This window comes from Tenrec ecaudatus, chromosome 1 (assembly GCF_050624435.1).
Source record: "Tenrec ecaudatus isolate mTenEca1 chromosome 1, mTenEca1.hap1, whole genome shotgun sequence".
In the NCBI taxonomy this organism is placed as follows: Eukaryota; Metazoa; Chordata; class Mammalia; order Afrosoricida; family Tenrecidae; genus Tenrec; species Tenrec ecaudatus.
The window spans coordinates 209,252,139-209,275,486 of NC_134530.1; the positions used below are offsets into that span (position 1 = coordinate 209,252,139).

The window sequence follows — 23,348 nt, forward strand, 5'->3', positions numbered from 1 at the left end:
AAATAATAAAAGATAAAAGAAATCTTATAGACTACTCTGCTAGTTAGATGTTGCAATTACAACTAGACATTCTAATATCCGATGTTTATGTTTTGACCAGTAAAGCTAACTAACATTTGGATTTAGAAATTGGCGTTTTTTTAGGACCTGACAGGGGTAACCATCAAGAATAAAATAAACTCTTCTACAAAATTTCAAGCCTAAATTTATCGTTAGAATAATTTTAAAATTTTGCAATTTTAATGGTCTGGCATTGAAATTTTTTAATAAAATATTTAGTGATATCTAGGAAATACTTGCACTGAGTAACAAAATACCCAAAAGAGGAATGTCGGGGTTCTGCTTTATTTTTCAGAAAATTAACAATGGCAGTTCTTTGTGAAAGAAAACAAGTGACTTCACATAAAAAAATTTATTGCTTCTAAATAACTTATCACTGAATGAAACTACTTCAGTTACTTAGGAAGAGTACAACTGTGAGAACAAATAATTTACAATATTTGCTGATGTATGGTTTACTTAGTGCATGTGTTCATCTGGGTTGACGAGAGAAACAAATCCATAGACACTCATGTGTATGAGAGCTTTATATAAAAGAGTAATTGTATATTAAGAAAACACCCCAGCCCAGTGCAGATCAAGTCGATAAGTCCAATATTAGCCCATATGTTCATTACCAGTCTATAAATTTCTCTTCAGATTCATGCACAACATGCATTGACGCTGAGTGCAGGAAGATCATAGGCCAGTGAGTGGCAAGTCTTGTGGATCTAGTGCCTGTGGAAGCATCTCAGCGCTGGCGTGGGTCTCCATATATTCTCCTCCAGCTCCAAGTCTCTGGCTGCCATCACCACAGCTCCATGTGTCTTGTCAGCAGGAATGTCTTGCAGGGAGTCAAAGCAGAAAGATAGAGAGAGGATCTGGCCTCCAGTGAGCTATTTATCTCTGTGGGGCCTCCAAATGAGGTCATCAAGCTTGGCCTGATTGGCAGGCTAGATTCCACCCCTTCGCAAGTTGACAGGAGATTATGTAACTGCCACAGTACAGAAATGAATTTTAAGAACCTCCAACTTAATAGTTTATAAAATCTGGGTAACTCCCACTTACTAGTGTATCCATACATTTTTATCTTCAGAATGGCACTGCGATTCATTAACTTAAAAATTTTAATTGCACAGTTGCTAACCAAAAGGTTGGCACTTTTTACCTACCAACCACTGTGAGAGAAAGCATTATAGTCTGCGTTTATAAAGATTTATAACCCCATGGGGCTGTTCTGCTTCATCCAATAGGGCTTTTGTGAGTTGGGATTGACTAGATGATAGTCGGTTTTATTTTTATATGAAAAGAAGAAATTTTGTATTTTGTTAAATTTCTATAATGAAAAATAATCTGGCAGATGTTATGTGGCGTAAAGGAGCATGGATCTTTTGATATAATGTACCACCTAATGAGATTCCTCAAATAACTATTGTAGATTATAATCTATAATTAAGAATTATATTCTATGAGTCTCCAGTAAAATGATTAAAAAAAGAAAAATTATAAATCTCTTGATCCATTTTTAAAAATAGACTTGATAATATTATTACAACTGCATTAGAATCATGTATTATTAAAACTACATTAGAATCACTAATATGCTTTCACTAATTTATCTTTTGATTTCTTAGAACTATGATGTACATCTTTTTTGTATTGTTGCTTTATCATGCTATTTATCTTTTGAAACTAAATTAGGAGTTTCTTAAAGACAGGACTTATTCTTACATTAAGTACATTCAATAGATAAAGAAAGGGACAACCACAGCTCTAAACTGCTTTGAAATCTGTTCCGTCATAGCGACTGATGTGAAATTTGGATGAAGTGTACAAACTGGAACAGGAAAAATTTGCCGGTCAAAGTCCTGCACCATGGAAAATTTGGAAGACTGATAGTGAATGAGCAATTGCAGTAACCGAATGAAGGGCGATTGAACTACTTCTATGAATGTACTTCCAGGAAGGGAGAATGACACACATTCAGACTAGTACGGCTGGCTTTCATCTTTGTGTGTGTGGGGGGTACCACTTTCTCGTCGAGAGATTTGGTTACTTGCAAGATACACACTTTCTTTCTGAGAGGGAGTTTAGGCCTTTGGCAAAACACATTTCTGGTTATTTTTTGGATTCACTCAAGTTTCGTTTGTATCATCAGCTATGACTGAACAGGGAAGAACCCTGTTGAAGTCTTGGGGTAACACATTTAGATAACTGGGGATTAGAATATGTGTATACATGCAAGGATAAGGTGGTTTGGGCACAACTTAAAAATACATTTAAAATATCTCTTAATTGAGGTGTGTTTCTTTAATGCCTTATATTGGCATATGTTATTACCCTGAAGCTTCATAACATTAATGTTGTGTTTTTGTCCACTTACTGTATTAGATCAAGCAGTTCTCGTGGTGCTGTTGGATAGGCGGTGAACTACTAACTACAAAGTTGCCAGTTCAAAATTATCATCGCTTCTAAGGGATAAGATAAGGGTGTCTGATCTTCTAAAGATTTATAAATCCTTGGACACTTTATATGGGTCGGAATAGTTTGCTTAGAAAAGAAAATTCTCAAGGTACCTGCAAACTATGTGTGTTAGTCTGGGTAGACTAGAGAAGCAAATTCATAAACACGCATATTTGTATAAGACAGAAGTTTTATATAAAAGGTAATTGTACATTAAGAAAGCATATCAACCCAGTCCATAAATCTGATATTAGTCCATATGTCCAATAACAATCTATAAAATCCTCTTCAGACTCACGAAGCGCATGCAAGTGACGCTGAATGCAGGACGATCACAGGCCAGTGGGTAGAAAAGTCTTGGGATCCAGTGACGTAAGCATCTCAGCGCTGGCAGGGTTCTCTGCCTGACTTCTCCAGGTCCAGGGTTCTGACTGCATCAGGGTTGGTCCATGTGGTTTCTCCTCAGGGAAGTCTCGCAGGAAGTGAGCCAAGTGTCTTCTGCTTCCAAGGAGGAAATACCAGAGTTTGTCCCAGAATCTTCTGGGGAAGGCCATGCCCACAGTTGCCTCTTTGGCTGTGTTCAGATTGACAGACTAGACTCCACCCCTTCACTCTTAATCTTCAAATTGACAAATGATTATATAGCTACCACACTAGGATTTTTATGAATTGTGAATTCGATATCTGTTGTTCAAAATAGTGGTACCTGGCAAAATTATCTTTCAAATAAATTTTAATTTTGAACAATTATTGAAAATTTATGTTTGTGAAGTGTCAGAAATTCCGTTTTTATTTGTTCTTGCCTCAAATCATTGCAATGCTCATCTGACTTTTACAAACCTAATTTTTAATTATTGCCCTATAATAGCAGCTAGTAGACAGTGATTGGGGGGCAAATTTTCACTTTTCCCCTCCACACAGAGAAGTCAAACAAATAAACAGACCACATTATTAGGATAGACCATGCCTAACTTTTCTTCTAACTTTCAAACACTCCCAGCATTGTTTAAAACTTCATTGCAACTGACAACTCCCCTACAGTTTGAGTCAGCTGGAGGCTTTGCTATATAATTAATGCATAATTGAAATCTCCTTCACACAATTACGGTACTCGATATAACCCTTAGTTCATATTTGCATGGATTTTGTTTGGATTTGTATAAAATTGAGAATTCAAATTTCTAGTCTTTTAGTAAATAAATAAAACCCGGCTTAAGCTTTTAACATTCTACGTTACAAATTTAAGGTTATGTTATTTAAGTCATAATAAGTATATTTTGTTTTTGTAGATATAATCTTAAAGAGAAATTTTAGTGGGATTTTCAGCATATTTATGATAAAGCAATTGGATGGAAATTCTGATGTGAAATGTTGGAATAATAGGCACCCTCACAAGGCGGAGATACCAAAAGAGCACGCCAAAGATATGCAAGGCCTCCTGACTGCATGAACTGGATGCTGTTCAGCATTTGAAAACGAAGAAACTATTTGAGGCTTAGTAAATAATCATTGTGAAAGAAGCATGCATAACGATTACTGGAGCTTACACAGAGCTGAGAATAGTTCATGTTTTCAATAGCCACAGGAATTGGGAAAATGATCACTTTGAAAGCAACATCTCCCTGCCAACTCTGTACCATCAAATCAAATCTCACTAATGGCTACCCTGTAGGACAAGGTAGAAGTGCCACTGTGGGTTAGGAGATTGTCATTATTTACGGGAATAGAAAGCCTCATCTTTGCCCATGGAGTGGCTGGTGGTTTTGAACTGTAGATCTTGTGATTGGTTGCCCAACTTGTAACCACTGTGCCACCAGGGCTCTTTGAAAAGCAGTTAGGGGTTGATTTTTCCTCTCATGGTAACGAAGATGTTTCCCACTCTTTTGCTGTTACTGATGTTAGTCTGACCTATGAATGAAATCTACTTTATTTAGTTGCCTTAAAGTTTTTATCTAAAGGTACCTAGATAGAGATTTTTTTCTTAGAGATTCTAAAAATTTGTTATAATATATGGGTTGGTGTTTTACACCAGTCCTGAGAAATGCTTGGCCTTTACCCTCTTTGGAATACATTTTTTCTCTTTGTGGGATTCGAATGACACAATTCAAGAACTTTCTTCTCCGTGTTTCTCAAAACTTTCCGTTTTCTCTTTGTCTCTTAGTAAACCGCATTCTATGTTTGCTTTGGTTTTTATTTTGCATGTTTAAAGTTTCTTTTGAATGTACATAGTAGAACATAGTTAAGTTCAGCCCTTTCTACATATATAATTCCGTAATACTGATTACGTTCTCTGAGCTCTGCAACCATTCTTACCCTCCTTTTCTCCATTTTTCATTCCCCATTAACATAAGCTCACTGCCCCAAATCTATAGTAACTAATCTTTTTTTGAGTTACTATTATCAATTTGATTCCAAGAGCATAATGCTCAAAGTACACATTACCTCAGGGCAATAGTTTTAGACATTCATTTGTGAGTCATGGCTCCAGAAACAATTATAAGTTATTTCACATTTTTCCTCCTTTTGATTAGGATTCTTCTTTAGAATCTTTGATCAATAACTGTCCCTTTATAGTAGCCAAGGGCCATCCATCCCGTTCTGGTTTTAAGTCAAAGGCAGTTGTTCTTGGAAGCAATTAGGCACGCATTCCATTTCCTCCTATTTTTTATGTTCCTTCATTGACTCTGTGGCTGAAGTGTAGCCTCCTCATCAAGATATAGATATAGATACATGGATATATTCTTGATATATATAAATATATATTCAGATTTAACTTCCAGTAGACTTATTTTTTCTATCCCAAAATCTAATAGTTAGATTTGAATATTCAGGTATCTTTTATTTCACTTTTAGTGACTCTGTCGTGTTACTATTTTTGCAAATAATCGATCAATCTTTATCATTATCTTTTCCTCTGTACATTGTTTCAAGTGTGTTTTATAACCTTGGCTTTTGATAATTGAATCTGTTACCAATAAATATACTCATAGTGACCTTATAATTCTTGTTTGAGAACACTTAGAAATTGTTAATTACATGGAATTATATCTATGTAATTCTGTTAGATTGATATTTTTTCTTTGTTTTGTATAACCAGTATTTGAGAACCTGGTTAGCTCAAAGCACCACCCAACCAAGTAGACTGCTTGCTCTTTATCTGAGAGATTCACTCTACCTTCAGGAAAACTGAAGTCTAGCAGAGAGCAGACAGAATTGTGTAAATTAACATTATATAAAATAAATGTGAATGTTGTAAAAATGTAGACACTTGAATTTTACTTTGATTAAAGGAAGTAAATTCTAGTGAATAGATCCTGCTTAATTTAGAGTTACATAAATGCAGAGTTATAAAAATATATTTAAAGTATGATAGGCTAGGATACCAATATTATTATTATCTCAGTCATTGCATTTAAATGATAGATACATTGCCCCTCTCCCTTATAAACAAGACTGTTATTTTATAGCAAACTTTATGTGTTCTGACTTTTTTTGCAGAGGAGAGACATGGAAATAAAGTAAATTAGTGTGTGTTAAACTTCAACAGATTGTTTTCATCTGGCTGTTGCTGGGTTTAGCTACTATTTCTAAACTTATTCTTTAGAGTGAAACAGAATCCATTGTTAATTGAACTAACATAGCAGAATCTTTAATTCTATAATGCATAGTATTTTGGTTAATTTTTAAATTTTTAGTCAAGTTGGCTAGGGTATTACACACTTTTGTATAAAATCTAAGAGAATCATTTTATTTTTCAATGTTTTAATACAGGCATCCTCAAACTATGGCCTCAAACCAAGGAGATTTATCCGGCCTGCTGGGTGTTTTTGCCCCGTTAGTTTGTTTGGTTTTTCTTCAAAATTAGATATGTGCAGTGTGCATAGGAATTTGTTCATAGTTTTTTTTTAAACTATAGTCTGGCCCTCCAACGGGTCTGAGGGACAGTGAACTGGCCCCCTGTTTAAAAAGTTTGTGGACCCCTGTTTTAATATTTCTAAATTTGGATTACACTCTTTAATTGGTGAAAGCTTAACATTACTGTACAATCATGGCATACACAATCTTTATTAACTAGACATGCATAAATTTGGTGGTGGTGGTTCACATATTCTCTCCATCAACTGCTCTGTGGGACAAAGATGGGGTATTCTTCCATAAGTGGGTAGTTCTGTCGTGCCTTAAAATGCTTCTCGAAGTCAAAGTTGACTTGATGGTCGTGAGTTTGGTTTAGTTTGGCTCATCGTCTCATTACTTCTCATGAGTTCTATGTGTAAATGGAACAACATATTGAATTTAAATGTTTATAATGCATTCAAAATTTTAACACTGGTTTAAATATTTAAACAAACTTATTGGGAAAGAACAAAGTGAGAGGACTTACACAATCTGATTTCAAGATTTAATATAAAATTGCAATAATAAAGATATGATAATGACAGATAGACAAATGGACTTATAAAAATAATGGACAATTTAGAAATAGACCCACAAAATTTACTTTTAAAAGTTACACTGCCAAAGCAATGAAACTGGGGAAAGAAATCTTAGCAACTGAAACTGCTGGAATAAGTGGATATGTGTATGGAAGAGAACAGTGAATTCTAACCTCTCCCTCAAAGTATACAGAAAAATGAACATTCCTTATAGACCCAAGCATAGCAGCTAAAAACGACAGAAAGCTTCTGGAAGAAAGCGCAGGAGAATGAGAGTTTGGGATAGACATCTACAGTTTCAGGATGAACCATAAAAGACAAATTGGGCTACATGAACATTTTTAAGGCTTGTATTTGTTAAAGATACTATTCAGGAGATGAAAATATTCACGCTATGTATTTCTAATGAGAAAAGCCTTAAAAAGACAGCTTACTAAAGTCTAAAAATAGCTGTTAAAGACATGTAATAATACTTAGTAGTATTATTAGTCATCAGAGAAATGAAAAACTAAAGTTGTGGTGAGATACTGCCTTACATTTTTTAGAAATACTAAAAATGACCAGTACTCTGATAGATTCTTGTTAGTTGCCATTAAATTGATTGCAGTTCCTGGTAAACTGGGAATGAAATTCCAGTTTGTGTGTTAATAGAACTGTGGTTCTGAGATTTTCAGGGCTGTAACCTTTCAGAAGCAGATCACCAAGTCTTCCAGGGTGTCTCCGGTTGGATTCTAACTAAAAACCTTTTGGCTAGTAGGCATTCTACCCAAGGACTCTCATACACTCTTGGTGGGAGTATGAAGTGCTGCATTTACTTCACAAAATGATTTGAGAGTTTCTTAAAGTGTGAAACATGTCCTGTGCTGCAATGGTTTCACTCAAAGATATGTAAGAGAAGTAAAAATATGTCTGCAAAAATACTTACAAAATAGCGTTTATAGGGACTTTATAATACACTCAACGTTAGAACATCCCAAATGTTCATCAGCGGGAAAGTGGATACCAATGGTAGTATATTCCTGCGTTTGAACTCTACCCATCAATAAAAAAGAATGAACTACCAGATGTCCCACAATATGGACAAATATCAAAACCTTATAAACTGAATGAAAGAAGCCAAGCATAAAACATCCTGCATACTGTGTTTTTTACACAGTTAGCACACACATCGCAATGCAGTTTCTTTCATCGTTATGCAGTGTTCATTCTTGTCTCTCATCATGTTACTCATCTTTTATCAGATGTTAGTATCACCACTGCTGCCTTTTTATGAGTGCTATTGTAGATTTTTTTTGCCTGAGATTAAGGTGTGTTGTCTCTTGTAGGTAGCATATTGATGGATCTTGTTTTCTAATCCATTCAGCTACTCTCTGCCTTTTAATTGGTACATTTAATCCATTAGTGCTAATAATAATATATGTAAGCTTGTTGACGTCTTTTTGATGTGTTTGTGCTCAGTCTCTATCTCTTGCTCATTATTTTTTTCCCAAAATACAGGTCATATTTTATGAATTCCTTTATTTTTGTCCTTTTCTGGAAATACCTTTCTTTCCCCCTCATATATGAGGATTCTTGGTTAAGAGGTTTTTTTTCCAGAAATTTAGAATTTTTCACATGTCAGTCCATTTTCTGCTTGTCTGCAGTTTCTACCGAGAAATTTGATGTTATTCTTACCAGTTTTCCTTTGTATGTGACTGTTCTTTTTCTCTAGCTGCCCACAGGATTCTTGCCATTTCCACAAATTTGATGTTTTTCTTTGGGATCTATCTCATTTGGGGTTCTTCTGGCTGCATGAATGCTTATTTTCTCCTCCTTTTGGACATTGAGGAAAATTTCTTCCATAATTTCTTGTACTTATTTTTTCTTTAGATTTGTTGTGGTTTTTTCTTGCTCCAAGATCCTGATGAGATAAGTTGTGTGTCTTGATAGTGTCCCGCATAATCCTCAGCCTTTCTTCGATGCTTCAGCTTCTTGTTGATGTATTATTCCATTGATTGCAGTCAGAATGATTATCTTTGAGCTCACTTATTCAATTGTCTGTTTCTTCCATTGATCCTCAGGTCTCTTACTATGTTGCCTAATTCTATTATTTATTTTCTCAGATTCTTTTCGGTTTAAGGCTTTTAGTTTTTCAGTTCTTTTGTTGTTTTCGTTAATGCTCCTTACATTTCTTGAAAGGACCTAAACATTGCTCTTCCAATGAGAAGAATGAGAGAATAATCAGAATTGATAGGCTTCTTGAAAATATATTTCAGGAGGAAAAAGAGAGCAAGAAGAGTATAAGGGCAGAGAGGGACCAAAGACCTGGGTGCTAAAATTCTGTTCACACTTGTATGTGGCTGGGTCTCTGACTCAGAGGAGAAAAGAAAAGAAAAACTGTTAAAGCCCTTGTTTGGGTAAGTGTGCCAGAATTTACAGTCCCACCTGTTTGCGGTGGTGGGGGTTCCAGAGTGTGGGATGCACTGGTGGAGCACGCCAGAAGAGAAAGTAGGACAGAACTGGGGGGGCAGGGAGTGGTGGTTATAATAAAGGTATAAAACTGCCTTGGGTGGGGAATTCCTGCTTTTTGGGTAGCATTAGTGTGTGTGCATGTTTACCTCGGGGGGAGGTGGGGCACTTGAGGGGTGAGGCACAGGAGAAGAAAGTGGGAAAGATGGAGGAAGGGGAAAGAAAAAGGCCAAATGTTTAGCTTGGATATTGAGAATTTCTATACTAAGTTCCCCACACGATCTGCTACCCATAAAAGGTCCCCAGAGGCCATAGAGGTAAGAGGTTTGGTGGGCTAGGTTGCCTCGTGTGCTGGGAAGAAAATTAGCTGTGCTAGAGAAGAGCAGGGCTCACAGAAGCAGCTTGTGCCGCTCACTGGTCAGTGGTAAAGTGTCTGTGAGGAGGCATAACTTTCCCCCAGGTTAAGCAATTTGTCTCTACTTTTTAAGTTTACCTAAAAACTATTATTTTGCTGCCACTAAAATCTTTTGACTACAAAATTTGTGTCACTGATGATGAAAAAAGAAAAATCTAAAGCCCCTGTTTTCATTTTAGGTAAGCTTTTGAAGGAACCATGGTAGTGTAGTGGCTAAGCTTTGGCTGCAGCGTAGAATAAGATCAGCTGTTTGAAATTACCACATGGTGCATGGGAGAAAGACAGAGCTTTTAATCCTGTCAAGAATTATCGTCTTGGAAATTCAAAGGGGCAGTTTTGTCTTGCCCTTGTAGGGTCTCTAATGACCCGATGGTAGTGGGTTGACCCAATGTATTCACCTGATGGTCGTGGGTTTTTTGTTTTTGATTTATAGTAAAGTTTCCCATTACTATGAAATATCTCCTGTAATAGCATTTGAGAAATAAAGAATTAATGTGCCTCTTTCCTTGTTTCATCCTAAATGCTGTTTAGATGAATATTCACATTAAATGTGTTTGACACAGAAACACGCAAGCATACTAGTCTGCCAAATTGATCACCAGTATGCCCAATTGATCCTGGCTTTTGTTTGACCTACAAAGGATAGACCTATATTCTTAACCTCCCTGGCGGTAATCCGGAGTGTGGCTCGGGGTAAATGTTAACTGTCAGAAGCGCTCACCCCGAGCCACCCCTGGGATGGCTCTGCAGAGAAGGGCCTTAACAAAATTACTGACAGAATTAGACCACCAGGTTAAAACACCTGTCAGAATACATCCAGAAATGAAACTGACTGCCATTTTGTCAGTAATGACTCATTAGAGACTCCATGTGTTTTCTGAGACTAATTATTGACCGTAGAATGCCCATTATTTCTCTAAACACACATAGACGTGTGTATTTATTGTTGGCAGGTGCCATTGAAGCAGTTCTGACTCATAGCAACTATATGTCTTACGAAAGGAAATGTTGCTCAGTCCTGCATCATTCTCACCAAACTCACTGCCATAGTGGCCCTGTAGGACACAGTAGAATTGCCCCTTTATGGTACTAACACATTAATCTTTACACGAGCAGATTGCTTCATCTTTCTCATCTTATACAACTGATGTGTTAGAACCACTGACCTTGGAATTACCAGCTCGATATGTAGCCACGTTGTCACTAGGGGATCCTTTGCATCATTCTTGGAATTGCCTCTAAGTTTGCGTTTACTGTTGCACCCACTGTGTGATTTCATCTTGTTGAGAGACTTTTTTCTCTGACCCTCAACTTTTAAACAGTTATTCTCCAGAGACCGATCCCTACTGAGCATATCTTTAAGAAAGGGGAATGAGGTATTACCATCATGCTTCTGAAAGAAGGCGCATTCTGGCTGTGCTTCTTCCATGGCAGATTGATCTTTTCTTCTCACGCTTTGTGGTACACTCACTGCTCTTCCTGCACACTATAGTTCAAAGGCAGCATCCGTTTTCCTTAGTCATTGTCTGAGTTTTGCATGTCTTAGGAGGTCATTGAAAGATATCATAGCTTGGATTAGGTTCTTCTTAGTCCTTAAAGAGACATCTTTGTTTTTAACACTTTAAAGAGGACTTTTAGTTCTTGACTGCTAGTTCTAGGGGCATTGATTACCGCACTGAGTAAAATGAAATCCTTGTTAATTTCTGGGTTTTTTTTTAACCCTGTTAATCATGTTGTTGTTGTGTATTGATCCACTTGTGGGGATTTTTATGTCAAGTAATCTTCGATCATCAATGAAGTGCAACAAGTCTTACTTGTTTTCAGCCAGCAAGATTGTGTCTTTGGCTAATGAGCCTTACTGCCACATTCATCTTCATATAGTCCATGTATAAATAGATGTTTTCACTTTGACTTACTAATTCAATAAACTGTTTTCAAAATAGTTAATTTTTTTCAGTTTCATCATACTTAAATATAGTTTACTTTTCCTTACTTTTATTTTTTATCCTAAGATTTGTCCCATCAGATGAGAAGAAGAAACAAGGTTGTCAACGTGAAAATGAAACTTTAATACAGAGAAGAAAAGACCAGATGCAACCAGGAGGCACTGCAATTAGTGTGACAGTTCCTTATAGAGTAGTAGATCAACCGCTTAAACTGATGCCTCAAGACTGGTAAGATAATCTGTATTTTTAAAATATTGGGTAAATATATGAAATAGGTGTAGGCCATAATTTATATCTAGGAAATCTAAGTTGAATGGTTAGAAAAACAACTTCCTTTAAAAAATGATTATAGAATTTAAGATGATATATAATATTATACAAAGCCTAGAGGGTTTCTGTTTTCAGTTACTTCTCAGCTACTCACAGGAACTCAGAGATAAGGCCTTGAAGCTCCATAAACTGGTTGGTGAATTACTGTACTTGATGATTTTTAAGCTAGATATTTAAGATTTGCTTTAATTTGAAATGATATCCTTTTAAAACCAACTTTGAAAATTAATAGATCAATTACTCTTCCCTATAACATTGAAAAGTGGGTTCCTACTCTAATGGAAGTGCAGACATAGATGGCTAGAAAGGGGGTGTGTTGGAGGCCTGGTAGGGCATGATCAAGGGTAATATAACAAAGAGGAATTATTGAAATAGAAGAAAGAGCTGGGAGGCAAAAGGGTATTTATAGAGGTCTAGATAAAGACATGTACATATGTAAATATATATATGAGGATGGGGAATAGATCTATGTGCATATATTTATAGGTTTAGTGTTAAGGTAGCAGAAGGACATTGGGCCTCCATTCAAGTACTCCCTCAATGCAAGAATAATTTCTTCTATTAAATTGGTATTTTATGATGTATGATGTTCACCTTTCCAACACAACCACTGAAGACAATGGGGGTAATAAGCAAATGTGGTGAAGAAAGCTGATGGTGCCCAGCTATAAAAAGAGATAGCATCAGGGGTCTTAAAGACTTGAAGGTAAACAAGCCGCCATCTAGCTCAGAAGCAACAAAGCCCACATGGAAGAAGCACACCAGCCTGTGTGATCACGAGGTGTTGAAGGGATCAGGTATCTGGCATCATCAGAACAAAAAAATCTTACTATTGTGAATGAAGGGAGGAGGGGGGGAAGTGCGAGGTGGAGACCTAAAGCCCATATGCAGGCCACTGGAGATTCCCTTGCAGAGGGGTCTCAGGGAGGAAGACGAGCCAGACAGGGTGCGATACAGCAACAACGAAAAATACAACTTTCCTCTAGTTCTTAAATGCTTCCCCAACCCCCCACACTATCACGATCCCAATTTTACCTTGCAAGTCTGGCTAGACCAGAGGATGTACACTGGTACAGATAGGAACCAGAAACACAGGGAATTCAGGGCGGATGATCCCTTCAGGATCAGTGGTGTGAGTGGCGATACAGGGAGGGTAGAACGAAGGTGGGTTGGAAAGGGGGAACCAATGACACGGATCTATGTGTGACCTCCTCCCTGGGGGACAGACAACAGAAAAGTGGGTGAAGGGAGATGTCAGACAGGACAAGAGATGACAAAATAATAATTTATAAATTATCAAGGGTTCAGGAGGCATGGGGAACAGGGAGGGAGGGGAGAAATGAGCTGATGTCAGGGGCTTAAGTGGAGAGCAAATATTTTGGGAATGATGAGGGCAATGAATGTACAGATGTGCTTTACACAATTGATGTACATATGGATTGTGATAAGAGTTGTATGAGCCCCTAATAAAATGATTAAAAAAAGAAAGAAAAATTTGCAAATAAGGCTGGGACAAAAAGATCACATATAAGATGATATATGTAATTAAGTTTAGAAGGCTTGGTGTAAGGAAAAAAATTAATTGGGGTAGTACAGCAATCTACTGTGCTCAACAGGTACTATAGCGAAATGTTGTGCCAGTGCACTATATGTGTCCCATGTGAATGTTGGCATGAAAAAATTATGACTCCTTACTTAGAGATTTATAGTAACTAAAGTTCACATTCTAAACCTTTTCTCTCCCTTCCTTTATTTATAGGGACCGAGTTGTAGCCGTCTTTGTTCAAGGTCCTGCTTGGCAGTTCAAAGGTTGGCCTTGGCTTTTGCCTGATGGATCACCAGTTGACATATTTGCTAAAAGTAAGATTTTTCTCTATATTTATTGCTTCTCTGTTGAACATAGTAAAATACTCTCACTTTATTTAATAGAGCCTAGGAGGTCTCCTTTTTTTTTTTTCCTTCTTTTTTCTTTAATACATATATTTGTTACCTAATCTTTTAGAATTTTCAAAGAAGGCAGGATGGGGACAACTAACCAAAATCAGTAATTGTAAACTATTGGAAATTTTTGTTTGGTCTTTTATATTTTAGATTTTCTTTTAAAGTACACTGCCAGGGATTTGATTCTGACTCAGGATAGAACTACCCCTGTGGGTTTCTAAGACTAAGGCCTTTGGGGAGTGAAAAACCTCATCTTTCTCCTGAGGAACAGCTGGTGGTTTTGAACTGCTACCCTTGCAGTTAACAGCCTAACTCTCTATGCCACCAGAGCTCTTCAAAGTACACAACATAGCACAATGTATAGAATACTTTAAAATATAGGATAAAAATAGTAAATATAGAAGGTCAACATTGCAGTAAGGTAACTGGTTTTCACACTGTTGCTTAGTCAAACTATGTCTACTTATGAAGGATTGAATGTAGTAAAATGAGATGTGTGTTATTAGTAAATAAAATAATAAATACCTATAATCGAATCTAAAATTAATTACTTCCTTTGCATCAATTTAAAAAAATTCACTTTTAATAGTTCCTTTAATATTGTGCTTTAAAAATTACCTTTTCAAGTAGAAAACATTAAGGGCAGGTTTGGTTGTTCAGTGTAATATATATATTAAAAGACTGCTACTAAGCAGCATATATAATGTTAACTTTTGAGCGGCCTGTGCAGTATTTTAAATTTCTTTTTGTACATTTATATGTCTTAAGTTATTCTTGCCTGTTCCTCAAAATTCTTTTCATACAACTTAATTTTGTTGCAAACCCCATATATTTTTATTAAAATTAAGGCAGCTTCTTTGAAATATGTAGCTACAGTTAAAAGTACTATAAAGTGGTCACCAACTTTTCTTTTTGCCTGAAATTATTGTGGCCTGCTAGTCATTTTTTGCTTCATTTTGGTTTCAGCTCATGTGTTGTCTCTCTAGAGAATTCTTTTCTGACCTTCCTATTTGAAATAATCATCAACTCCTCCAATTACTCTCCAGACCTGTTATATTTTCTTGATAGCACTTATTTCTTGACAATATCCTATTTTTATCTTTATTGTTAGCCTTGCTAACAAGGAAGTTCTCTACTGGGAACTTAGGTGCCTCATTCTTCATTGTATCTTCTACCCAGAAAAATGCCTGGAATAGGAGAGGCATGTAATCCGTACAGTTTTTTTTTTGTAAGTATTGTATAACTCTTATTTTTTAATTAGTTTTTTTAAATCATTGTATTAGGGGTCATACAACTCTTATCACAATCCATACATACATCAGTTGTGTAAAGCACATCTGTACATTCGTTGCCCTCATCATTTTCAAAACATTCGCTCTCCACTTAGCCCCTCGCATCAGCTCCTCATTTTCCCCCTTCCTCCCCACTACCCCTGCAATACATAAATCTTAAATGAATGATTAAATATAGCTCGTGTCATTTATTGAACATTTACTGATAGAAGTTGTTAATTAAACTAAATATGTTAGGGTTGTGTATTTGTTGAAGGATAATTTAGTTAATTGGCATACTCAAAATTAAATGAAAACAAAACTCATGAAATAATATGCTTATTAGAAATGACAGACAGCTTTAGGAATTATCAGTATTGTTTGTGGCACTCCATCCTCTTTTTTGTCTTTTAGAAAACCAGTTTTTTTAATTAATAGTACCGCTGTTCTTCCATGCAGGAAACTTTTCCCAGGCTTGAAAATTTTAATGATTTGTTTGTCTTATCTTTTTTCATTCATTTAAAGTCAATTCTAATAGTTGGAACATTATGGTAGCTTTTTATGTTATTTTGGAAACTTGATTAATTGATAAATCATTGGTATATAGAAAACTAACAATAGAGATTACAATATTTACTTCAGGCAATGGAAATTGTAATGAAAGCACAATGATGACACGAGAATATTTTGTTTTAACTTCCTTGTTCTTTCTAAATTTTATTAAAGGTCCAATGGTTTTTTTCCTGTGATTTTTGTTTAAATCTTTCTAGATTTTTTGGGAGAATCTAGTGTTTTCAAAGATTATTTTTCAAATAATATCTCTTCCAGTGTTTTAGATGCAAACCTAGAGGATTTTATTGTTTTGTTGTAGTTTTTTTCAGAATTTTTTTGCCAGTGATTTTCTTTCTCTTAATATTCTTTCTTAAGTGACTCCTTTTTATTGTTAGAAAGCCCTGCTTGCTTAGGGTGCTAAGCGGGTTCCCCTCAGAAACCACAGGGGCAGCTCTTTCCTGCCCTACCGGTCATCCTGAGTGGACTGCATACCATGGCAGTGAAGTTCTGTGGTTTGTTTCTTCCAATTTTTTCAATTATTTTTTCAGTTTCCGTTGTCCTGGGAAGTTGGGGAGAAATGGAGAGCTAGTAATGGTGAATACAAAAATGAAGAAAATGTTCAACACTGTATTGTGGTGATGGTAATTGTACAACTCTTCTTGATGTGATTCAACTATTAAACTATATGCCATTAAATCTGTTTGGATTTAAAAACAGTTTACCCTTTTTATCTTAAACAAAATCACTTCCCCTGGCTTCACCTTTCCTCCTCTTTTTTTTTTTTTTTAAATAGCTAATCTTCTGAAAGAATTGTCTCCACTAACTCACTTTGTGTTCATTCAGTTCTCTGGACAATGTAGTTAGCTCTTACTCTTCATTAAAACTATTTCATCTAAGTCATTAAGTGGTTTGACTGTTGGAAGTTTATGATTGCTCATCCGAATTAGACACTGTGTACAAAATCTTTTCCTCCTTTTTAGAATGTTCTTTACCCAGGATTTATGACAATGTATCTCAGAGGCCTTTGCTAATTTCCCCTAGACTTAACCATTTCTTTTCTCCCTTCATTCTGAATATCCGGAGAAATTTTCTAGCTTTCAAAGTTACGTATCTCAAGTATGCTGGGCCTACCATAAACTCCTCTGTGATACACCGTTGGTATATCAAACTCTTGACTGCTCTAAATGGGAGCCTGGTATTCTCTCTATTCCTAAACGTTTTTTCCTTTTAACTTCTCTTCCTGAATTGGTTCTTTAAATAAATTACTTTAAACGAAACCATTAGGAGTATGTGTTCCTTCTTTTAGCTTTTATTTGGTCACCCTTACTGCTTCTAGCTTCCTCTCATTTATAAAATCTTGAAAATTTTTAATGAGATTTTTGAGCTTAATACAATGGCTATAGTTTTAAAAGTATTATGCGTTAGGCTTGAAATGGTTATATGTATGTTTTTTCTGTGCTTCCCACACCCACTCAGGGGGTCAGCTTCCCTGTGCTCTCGAAATGGTTATATTTTAAATCAAATTTTAAAATAATGATTTCAAAATTTTTGCTTTTTACCATTGATTAAATTTTTTCATGTAATTTCTGATATTTTGTCTGTTATCAGTGTATCTTGTAAATTTTATTTAAAGGTATATCTGATTTTTTTATTTTTTCCCCTCTGCCTCCCCACTACAAAAAATGTGGTGCTGACAAGATTACAGTTTGCAAAAATTATCACATTTTGGTTGTGTGAAGTATTTTCCTATAGAGTTCATTTTGTCACCACACAATTGACTTCTCATAAAAGGTTTACTTCATCTTCTTTTGTTCATTGCAGATGCTTAAAACGTTGTATTCCTTTTCTGAAGAGTTTTCAGGATAGGTTTATTCATTGTACTTGGCACAAGCTCTTTGTTTTGCCTAGTGAGAGAAATTTTAGTATGTTTCCTTACTGATGACATAAGCTTTTTGGACTGTCGATTTATACCTCTAAAATTTTAATTTTAAAAGTTGTATATGCTAGGTGAAAAAAAATCTTTTGAAATTAGAGCAGATATTGGACTTAAAATCGGTAGATAACAATCTTTTAAAATTGTGGATCATGTGTAGTGATATAAACAAATTATGCCCAAGTGTCGGCCACTGGAGATCCCCTCATAGAAGGGTTTAGGAGAGGAGATGGGTCAGTCAGGGTGCGAGGTAGTACCGATGAAGAACACAGCTTTCCCCCAGATCCTGGATGCTTCCTCCCCCCAACTACCATGATCCGAATTCTACCTTGCAGGGCTGGATAGGGCAGAGGTTGTACACTGGTACATATGAGGGCTAGAGGCACAGGGAACCCTGGGTGAATGATACCTTCAGGACCAAGGGTGTGAGGGGCGATGCTGGGAGAGTGGAGGGTGAGTGGGTTGGAAAGGGGGAACTGATTACAAGGATCCACATGTAACCTCTTCCCTGGGAGAGGGACAGCAGAGAAGGGGGGAAGGGAGACTCCGGATAGGGCAAGATATGACAAAATAACGATGTATAAATTACCAAGGGCACATGAGGGAGGGGGGAATGGGGAGGGAGGGGAAAAAAAAGAGGACCTGATGCAAGGGGCTTAAGTGGAGAGCAAATGCCTTGAGAATGATTGGGGCAGGGAATGTATGGATGTGCTTTATACAATTGATGTATGTATATGTATGGATTGTGGTAAGAGTTGTTGGAGTCCCTAATAAAATGTAAAAGAAGAAAAGAGAAAAAAAATGATTAGGGCAAAGACTGTACAGATGTGCTTTATACAATTGATGTATGTATATGTATGAACTGTGAAAAGAATTGTATCAGCCCCAATAAATTGTTAAAAAAAAAAAAAAACTATGTATAAATTACCAAGGGCACATGAGGGAGGGGAAAAAAAAAGAGGACCTGATGCAAAGGGCTTAAGTGGAGAGCAAATGCTTTGAGAATGACTGGGGCAGGGAATGTATGTATGTGCTTTATACAATTGATGCATGTATATGTATGGATTGTGATAAGAGTTGTATGAGTCCCTAATAAAACGTTTAAAAAATAAATAAACAAATTATGCTGAAAAATAAGATAAGTAGCGTAGGAATTATTGGATTTTTTCATTCATATTATAATATTTTGAAAATGAGTTTCCTGAAGCCAAAAAGACATAAAGTTTCTATAAACAATTTCATTTCTAGGGAATTGGTACAATTAAATTACAAATGAATAATATGTGATGTGTGCTATCTAAGGACTTCTACTTTTGAAAGCAAGTAATTTAGAAAATAGTCTTTGTGTTTTTAAACAAAATTATTTTTGTAGTTCTAAGAATTTCTTAATTTTTTTTAAATCATTGTGATGGGGTAAAGCTTTATAGAGCATATGTATTTTCTGTTCAATCATTCATTAAAATTTTGTATATTCACTCCATTTATTACAGTCCCTATAATGTAACATCTTGTCCCACATCCACCCTGTGTTTCCTGTTAACACTTTTTTCCATCAGGAATTTGACCTAGACTATTGTTACATCAAAAGCCCATAACCCGGCAAGTAGTAAGAAACAAGCAATCTAGACAGTAGCTGTCCATAGTAAAGGCGGTTGTTTCTCTCTCCTTAAACTCCTAATATCATGATGATGGTATAGCAGAAGCAGTCATAAATGCTGGGGAGGGGTGGGGTGGAGTTGTGGAAAACAGAAAAGAAAGCCAAGTATTTTCTATATCACACGATACAATTATGGGTAACGATAGTAATAAACTTGGTGGGATGTCTCGCCTAGATGACCAGAAGGAAAGAAATTGTGTGAGCAAATGTTGAGAGTGTGTGTGTGTGCACTACCTGTTGCCAGGATATGTTACTACCATGTACATACCAGTTGGGAAAGTTTTTCCTGGAGTTTTATTACCTGTTCTGTAACCATAATGATCATTTAAACATGAAAACCAGATTTCACCTTCTCACACCAAGCTTCTTTCTAGTGTCTTACTACTTACATTTTAAATCAAATTAAGATTCCTTACCATAAGCCAAGAAGATCCTCTGTAATGGCTGTTTTGTCTACCAAAAAAGTTACATTTGTTTATAGGTCTGTGAAAGTTGTTTCCATTTCAAATTGTTTCATCTTCCTGAAGTTCTTTCCCTTCTCGTTGTTACTCAAGAAAGCTCGCCGGCCATTGAGTTGATACTCATAGTTACTGTATAGGACAGTAAAACTGCCCTTTTGGGCTTCCCATGCTGTCACTCTTTACAGGAGAAGAAAGCCTTCTCTTTCTCCCATGGTTGCTTTATGGTGCTTTCAAACTGCTTACTTTAACTGCCAGGCATTGTAGCTCACTCTGCTACCAGGACGCCCATCGGCATTCTCCAGACAACTTTTTATTTCATTCAGCTCTCTATTCTAGGTCACCAACTCAAAAGGCCTCCCCTGCCCACCCACTTGTGTTATTTTTTCCTCTTTATCCTGCTTTATTTTCTTGAATAGCATTTATACTCTGAAATTACATTATGTATTTATCTATTTAATTTTCCATAAAACAGTCCTGGTCACTGCTGTGTCCTGGTGGTTAGAACAATGTATGATATTAAATAAAGGCTTACTTGAAAAGTGTTAGGTATATTTTTGATTGCTGTTTTGTTTCCTTCTGTTCATTGTTTCTTACTAAATCCTATGCTCATTTACTAATCATTCCTTGGATTTTTTGTCATTCATAAATTTTCTACCCAATTGAAGAAATCCATCTCCTGTTACTCTACATGACTGCATTGCATTACTGCTTTCTGCCATAACTTTTTTTTTTAAATCACTTTATTGAGGAGCTCTTACAAATTTCGTAACAATCCATCATTCAGTTGTATTAAGCAACCTGGTATATATGTTGCCATCAACATTTCCAAAACATTCTCTTTCTACTTGAGCCTTTGGTATCAGTTCCTCTTTTCCCCCTCCCTAAACCGCCCTTCCACCCTCATAAATCCTCGATCAATTATATTTTATTGTTATTTCATATGTTACACTGTCCATTGTCTCCACCCACATTTCTGTATTCATCCTCCTTAGGGTGCGGGGATGGGGCTATATATCCAACCCTGTCGTGGGTTATCCCTTTTTACCCTACCTCCCACACCTTCTCCCAATCCTCATGATATTGTTACTCCCACTACTATTCCTGGGGGTTTTATCTTTCTTGAATTCCATGTGTTGAGAGCTCTTATCTGTACCAAAGGGTGTACTCTGGTCCAGCCAGATTTGTAAGGTGGAACTGGGTCATGGTAGTGGAGGGGAGGAAGCATCGGAAATAAGATGAATGATGTGTGTTTCATCAATGCTGTTTTACACCTTGGTTGAATCAACCCTTCCTTGTAACTCTTCTGTGTGGTGATGTCCAATTGTCTACAGATGGGCTTTGGGTTTCCACTCCAACTCTCCTCTTTTGCATTGATGTAATTGTTTGTTTAGGATATTTTGATACTTGATTCCTGATCCTATCAACACCTCATGATCACATAGGCCAGTGTTTGCTTCTTCCATGTGGGCTTATATGCTTCCTTGCTAGATGGCTGCTTATTTAACTTCAAGCCTTTAGGAACCCAGACACCATCTCTTTTGATAGACAGGAACCATCCACTTTCTTCACCACATTTGCTTATGCACCCATTTTGACTTCTGCATTTGTCGGGAGGGTGAGTATCAAAGAGTGCCAGGTTATTAGAACAAAGTGTTCTTGTGCTTAGGGAGGCCTAGAGTAGAGGCTCCAGGGCCATCTGCTATCTTAATACTTAACATATAAATGTATGTACATTGTTGACCTATCCCTTTCGGTATAAATATATATACACACACTCACACACAACACACATACATACATAACTTTGCTCTTTTAGGTTGCCTACTAAGTCAACATTACTTTGAACTTCTCTGATGTTGCATGTTATCCTTTCCATGTATTATTTTGCACAATGCAGTTTCATTAATCCTTCAATTCTAGAATAAATCTTTTTCTCTCTGAGCATGCTATTCTAAATTGGATAACTTTTGTGCTGGTTTATTTTTTATTCTATCATCTCACTTTAACTATGTAACCCTTTTTTCAGTTCCATGACCTGAGGGAAATAATTCTTTTGGGTTTTGTAAGACCCCCACAAAACTAACTGCCACCAAGTCGCTTCAATTCCCAGTGACATTATAGGACAGGAGAATGTTTCATAGTGTTTCTGTGACTAAGTCTTTAGGAGTAGGTGCCCTCATCTGTCTCCTGCTATTTGAACCACCAACCTTGTGATTAGCAACCTAGGACTTAACCTGCAGGTGTCACTGGAGGTCTTTATTTACTGTAATTTAGTGGTTTTTTTCTGATCTTTATTTTTCACTGAACTATCTGCATTTTATCTTACTTGTTCTTTGTTTTGGCCTCTAGTTGCCAGCATTTATAAACCTTCAGTAAATACTTGTTGAATCGAATGCTTTTAGGGATATATAATACCTACCAAAAATATCACTTTGATTGTAATGTACCTTTGATTAGTGAGAGAAACATTGGTGTTTTTTGTCATGCTCATAATTCTATTGGATAATAATTTTAGTCTTCTATAATCTATTTTCATGATTTTTATTGCAGTTTGAATAAAATATATTATTTCCCCAATATAGTTAAAGCCTTCCATCTCAAGTATGATGAAGTTCGTCTAGATCCAAATGTTCAGAAATGGGATGTAACAGTATTAGAACTCAGCTATCACAAACGTCACCTGGATAGACCTGTTTTCTTACGGTTCTGGGAAACATTGGATAGGTAATTTTGATCTTAAAATACACTAATATCTCTTTTATTGTCATAATTCAACTGTGTCCAGGTAGATTTTACATTGTGAGCCATGTCCCCTAATTCTCTTACTCCAATTTGATGTTGGTCCACATTGGATAATGAATAAAATATATGTTGGTACTTTGGCTCTAGAAACAGATGGAAAAAAAGTCTATAGCCTGATAATATGCTACAATGCGTAAAAATTTTATGTAAATAAAAGACCATGGATTTTTTTTAATCTTGTTCTTAACTTGTATTCTTTCTGAGCCTTAATTTTCTATCTGCCCAAGGACTTGGCTTAAATGATCCCTGACTACTTTACTATCACTTATTTTTTTAAAGAATTATTTGAATTTATTTACATGTATAAATAAGAGTTTTTAAAACCATTATAAAAACAGTATAAGAACAATATATGATTATAGTTAGTTCCGTAAATCTGCTCTCTCTGGAGAAGTCTTTAAACTTTCCTTGTTAAAATTTCTCTTTGCATATTATGGTTGCCACAGAGTCAGCGTTTGTGGTAACTCATTATAAATACAATTATAAAATAGATTATCAAGAAACATTTAGTTTTATAGTCAGAAACTGTTAGGTTATAGATCGTAAGCAAAGGACTGTTTCATCTGGGCTACTTCAGTCATTTTTATATTTCCAAAGGTCATAGAATCCACGATTCCAATATTTGAGAAAACACTTTTTGTTTGTTTGCATTGGCAA

General features: G+C 36.1%; 1 protein-coding gene across 2 annotated transcripts in view; it reads left to right on the forward strand.

Annotated features, from left to right (window-relative positions):
* The window catches only part of CDC73 (cell division cycle 73), a 139,091-nt gene that overhangs the window by 109,529 nt on the left and 6,214 nt on the right, over positions 1–23,348 (forward strand). Inside the window, exons 14-16 of one of the 2 annotated variants that reach the window (XM_075528584.1) lie at positions 11,811–11,972; positions 13,834–13,934; positions 22,472–22,613. In XM_075528584.1, the coding sequence (XP_075384699.1) occupies positions 11,811–11,972; positions 13,834–13,934; positions 22,472–22,613 (405 nt within the window). Of the gene's footprint in view, positions 1–11,810; positions 11,973–13,833; positions 13,935–16,386; positions 16,478–22,471; positions 22,614–23,348 lie in introns of those variants that run through there. The other variant, XM_075528591.1, reaches the window with a different exon arrangement.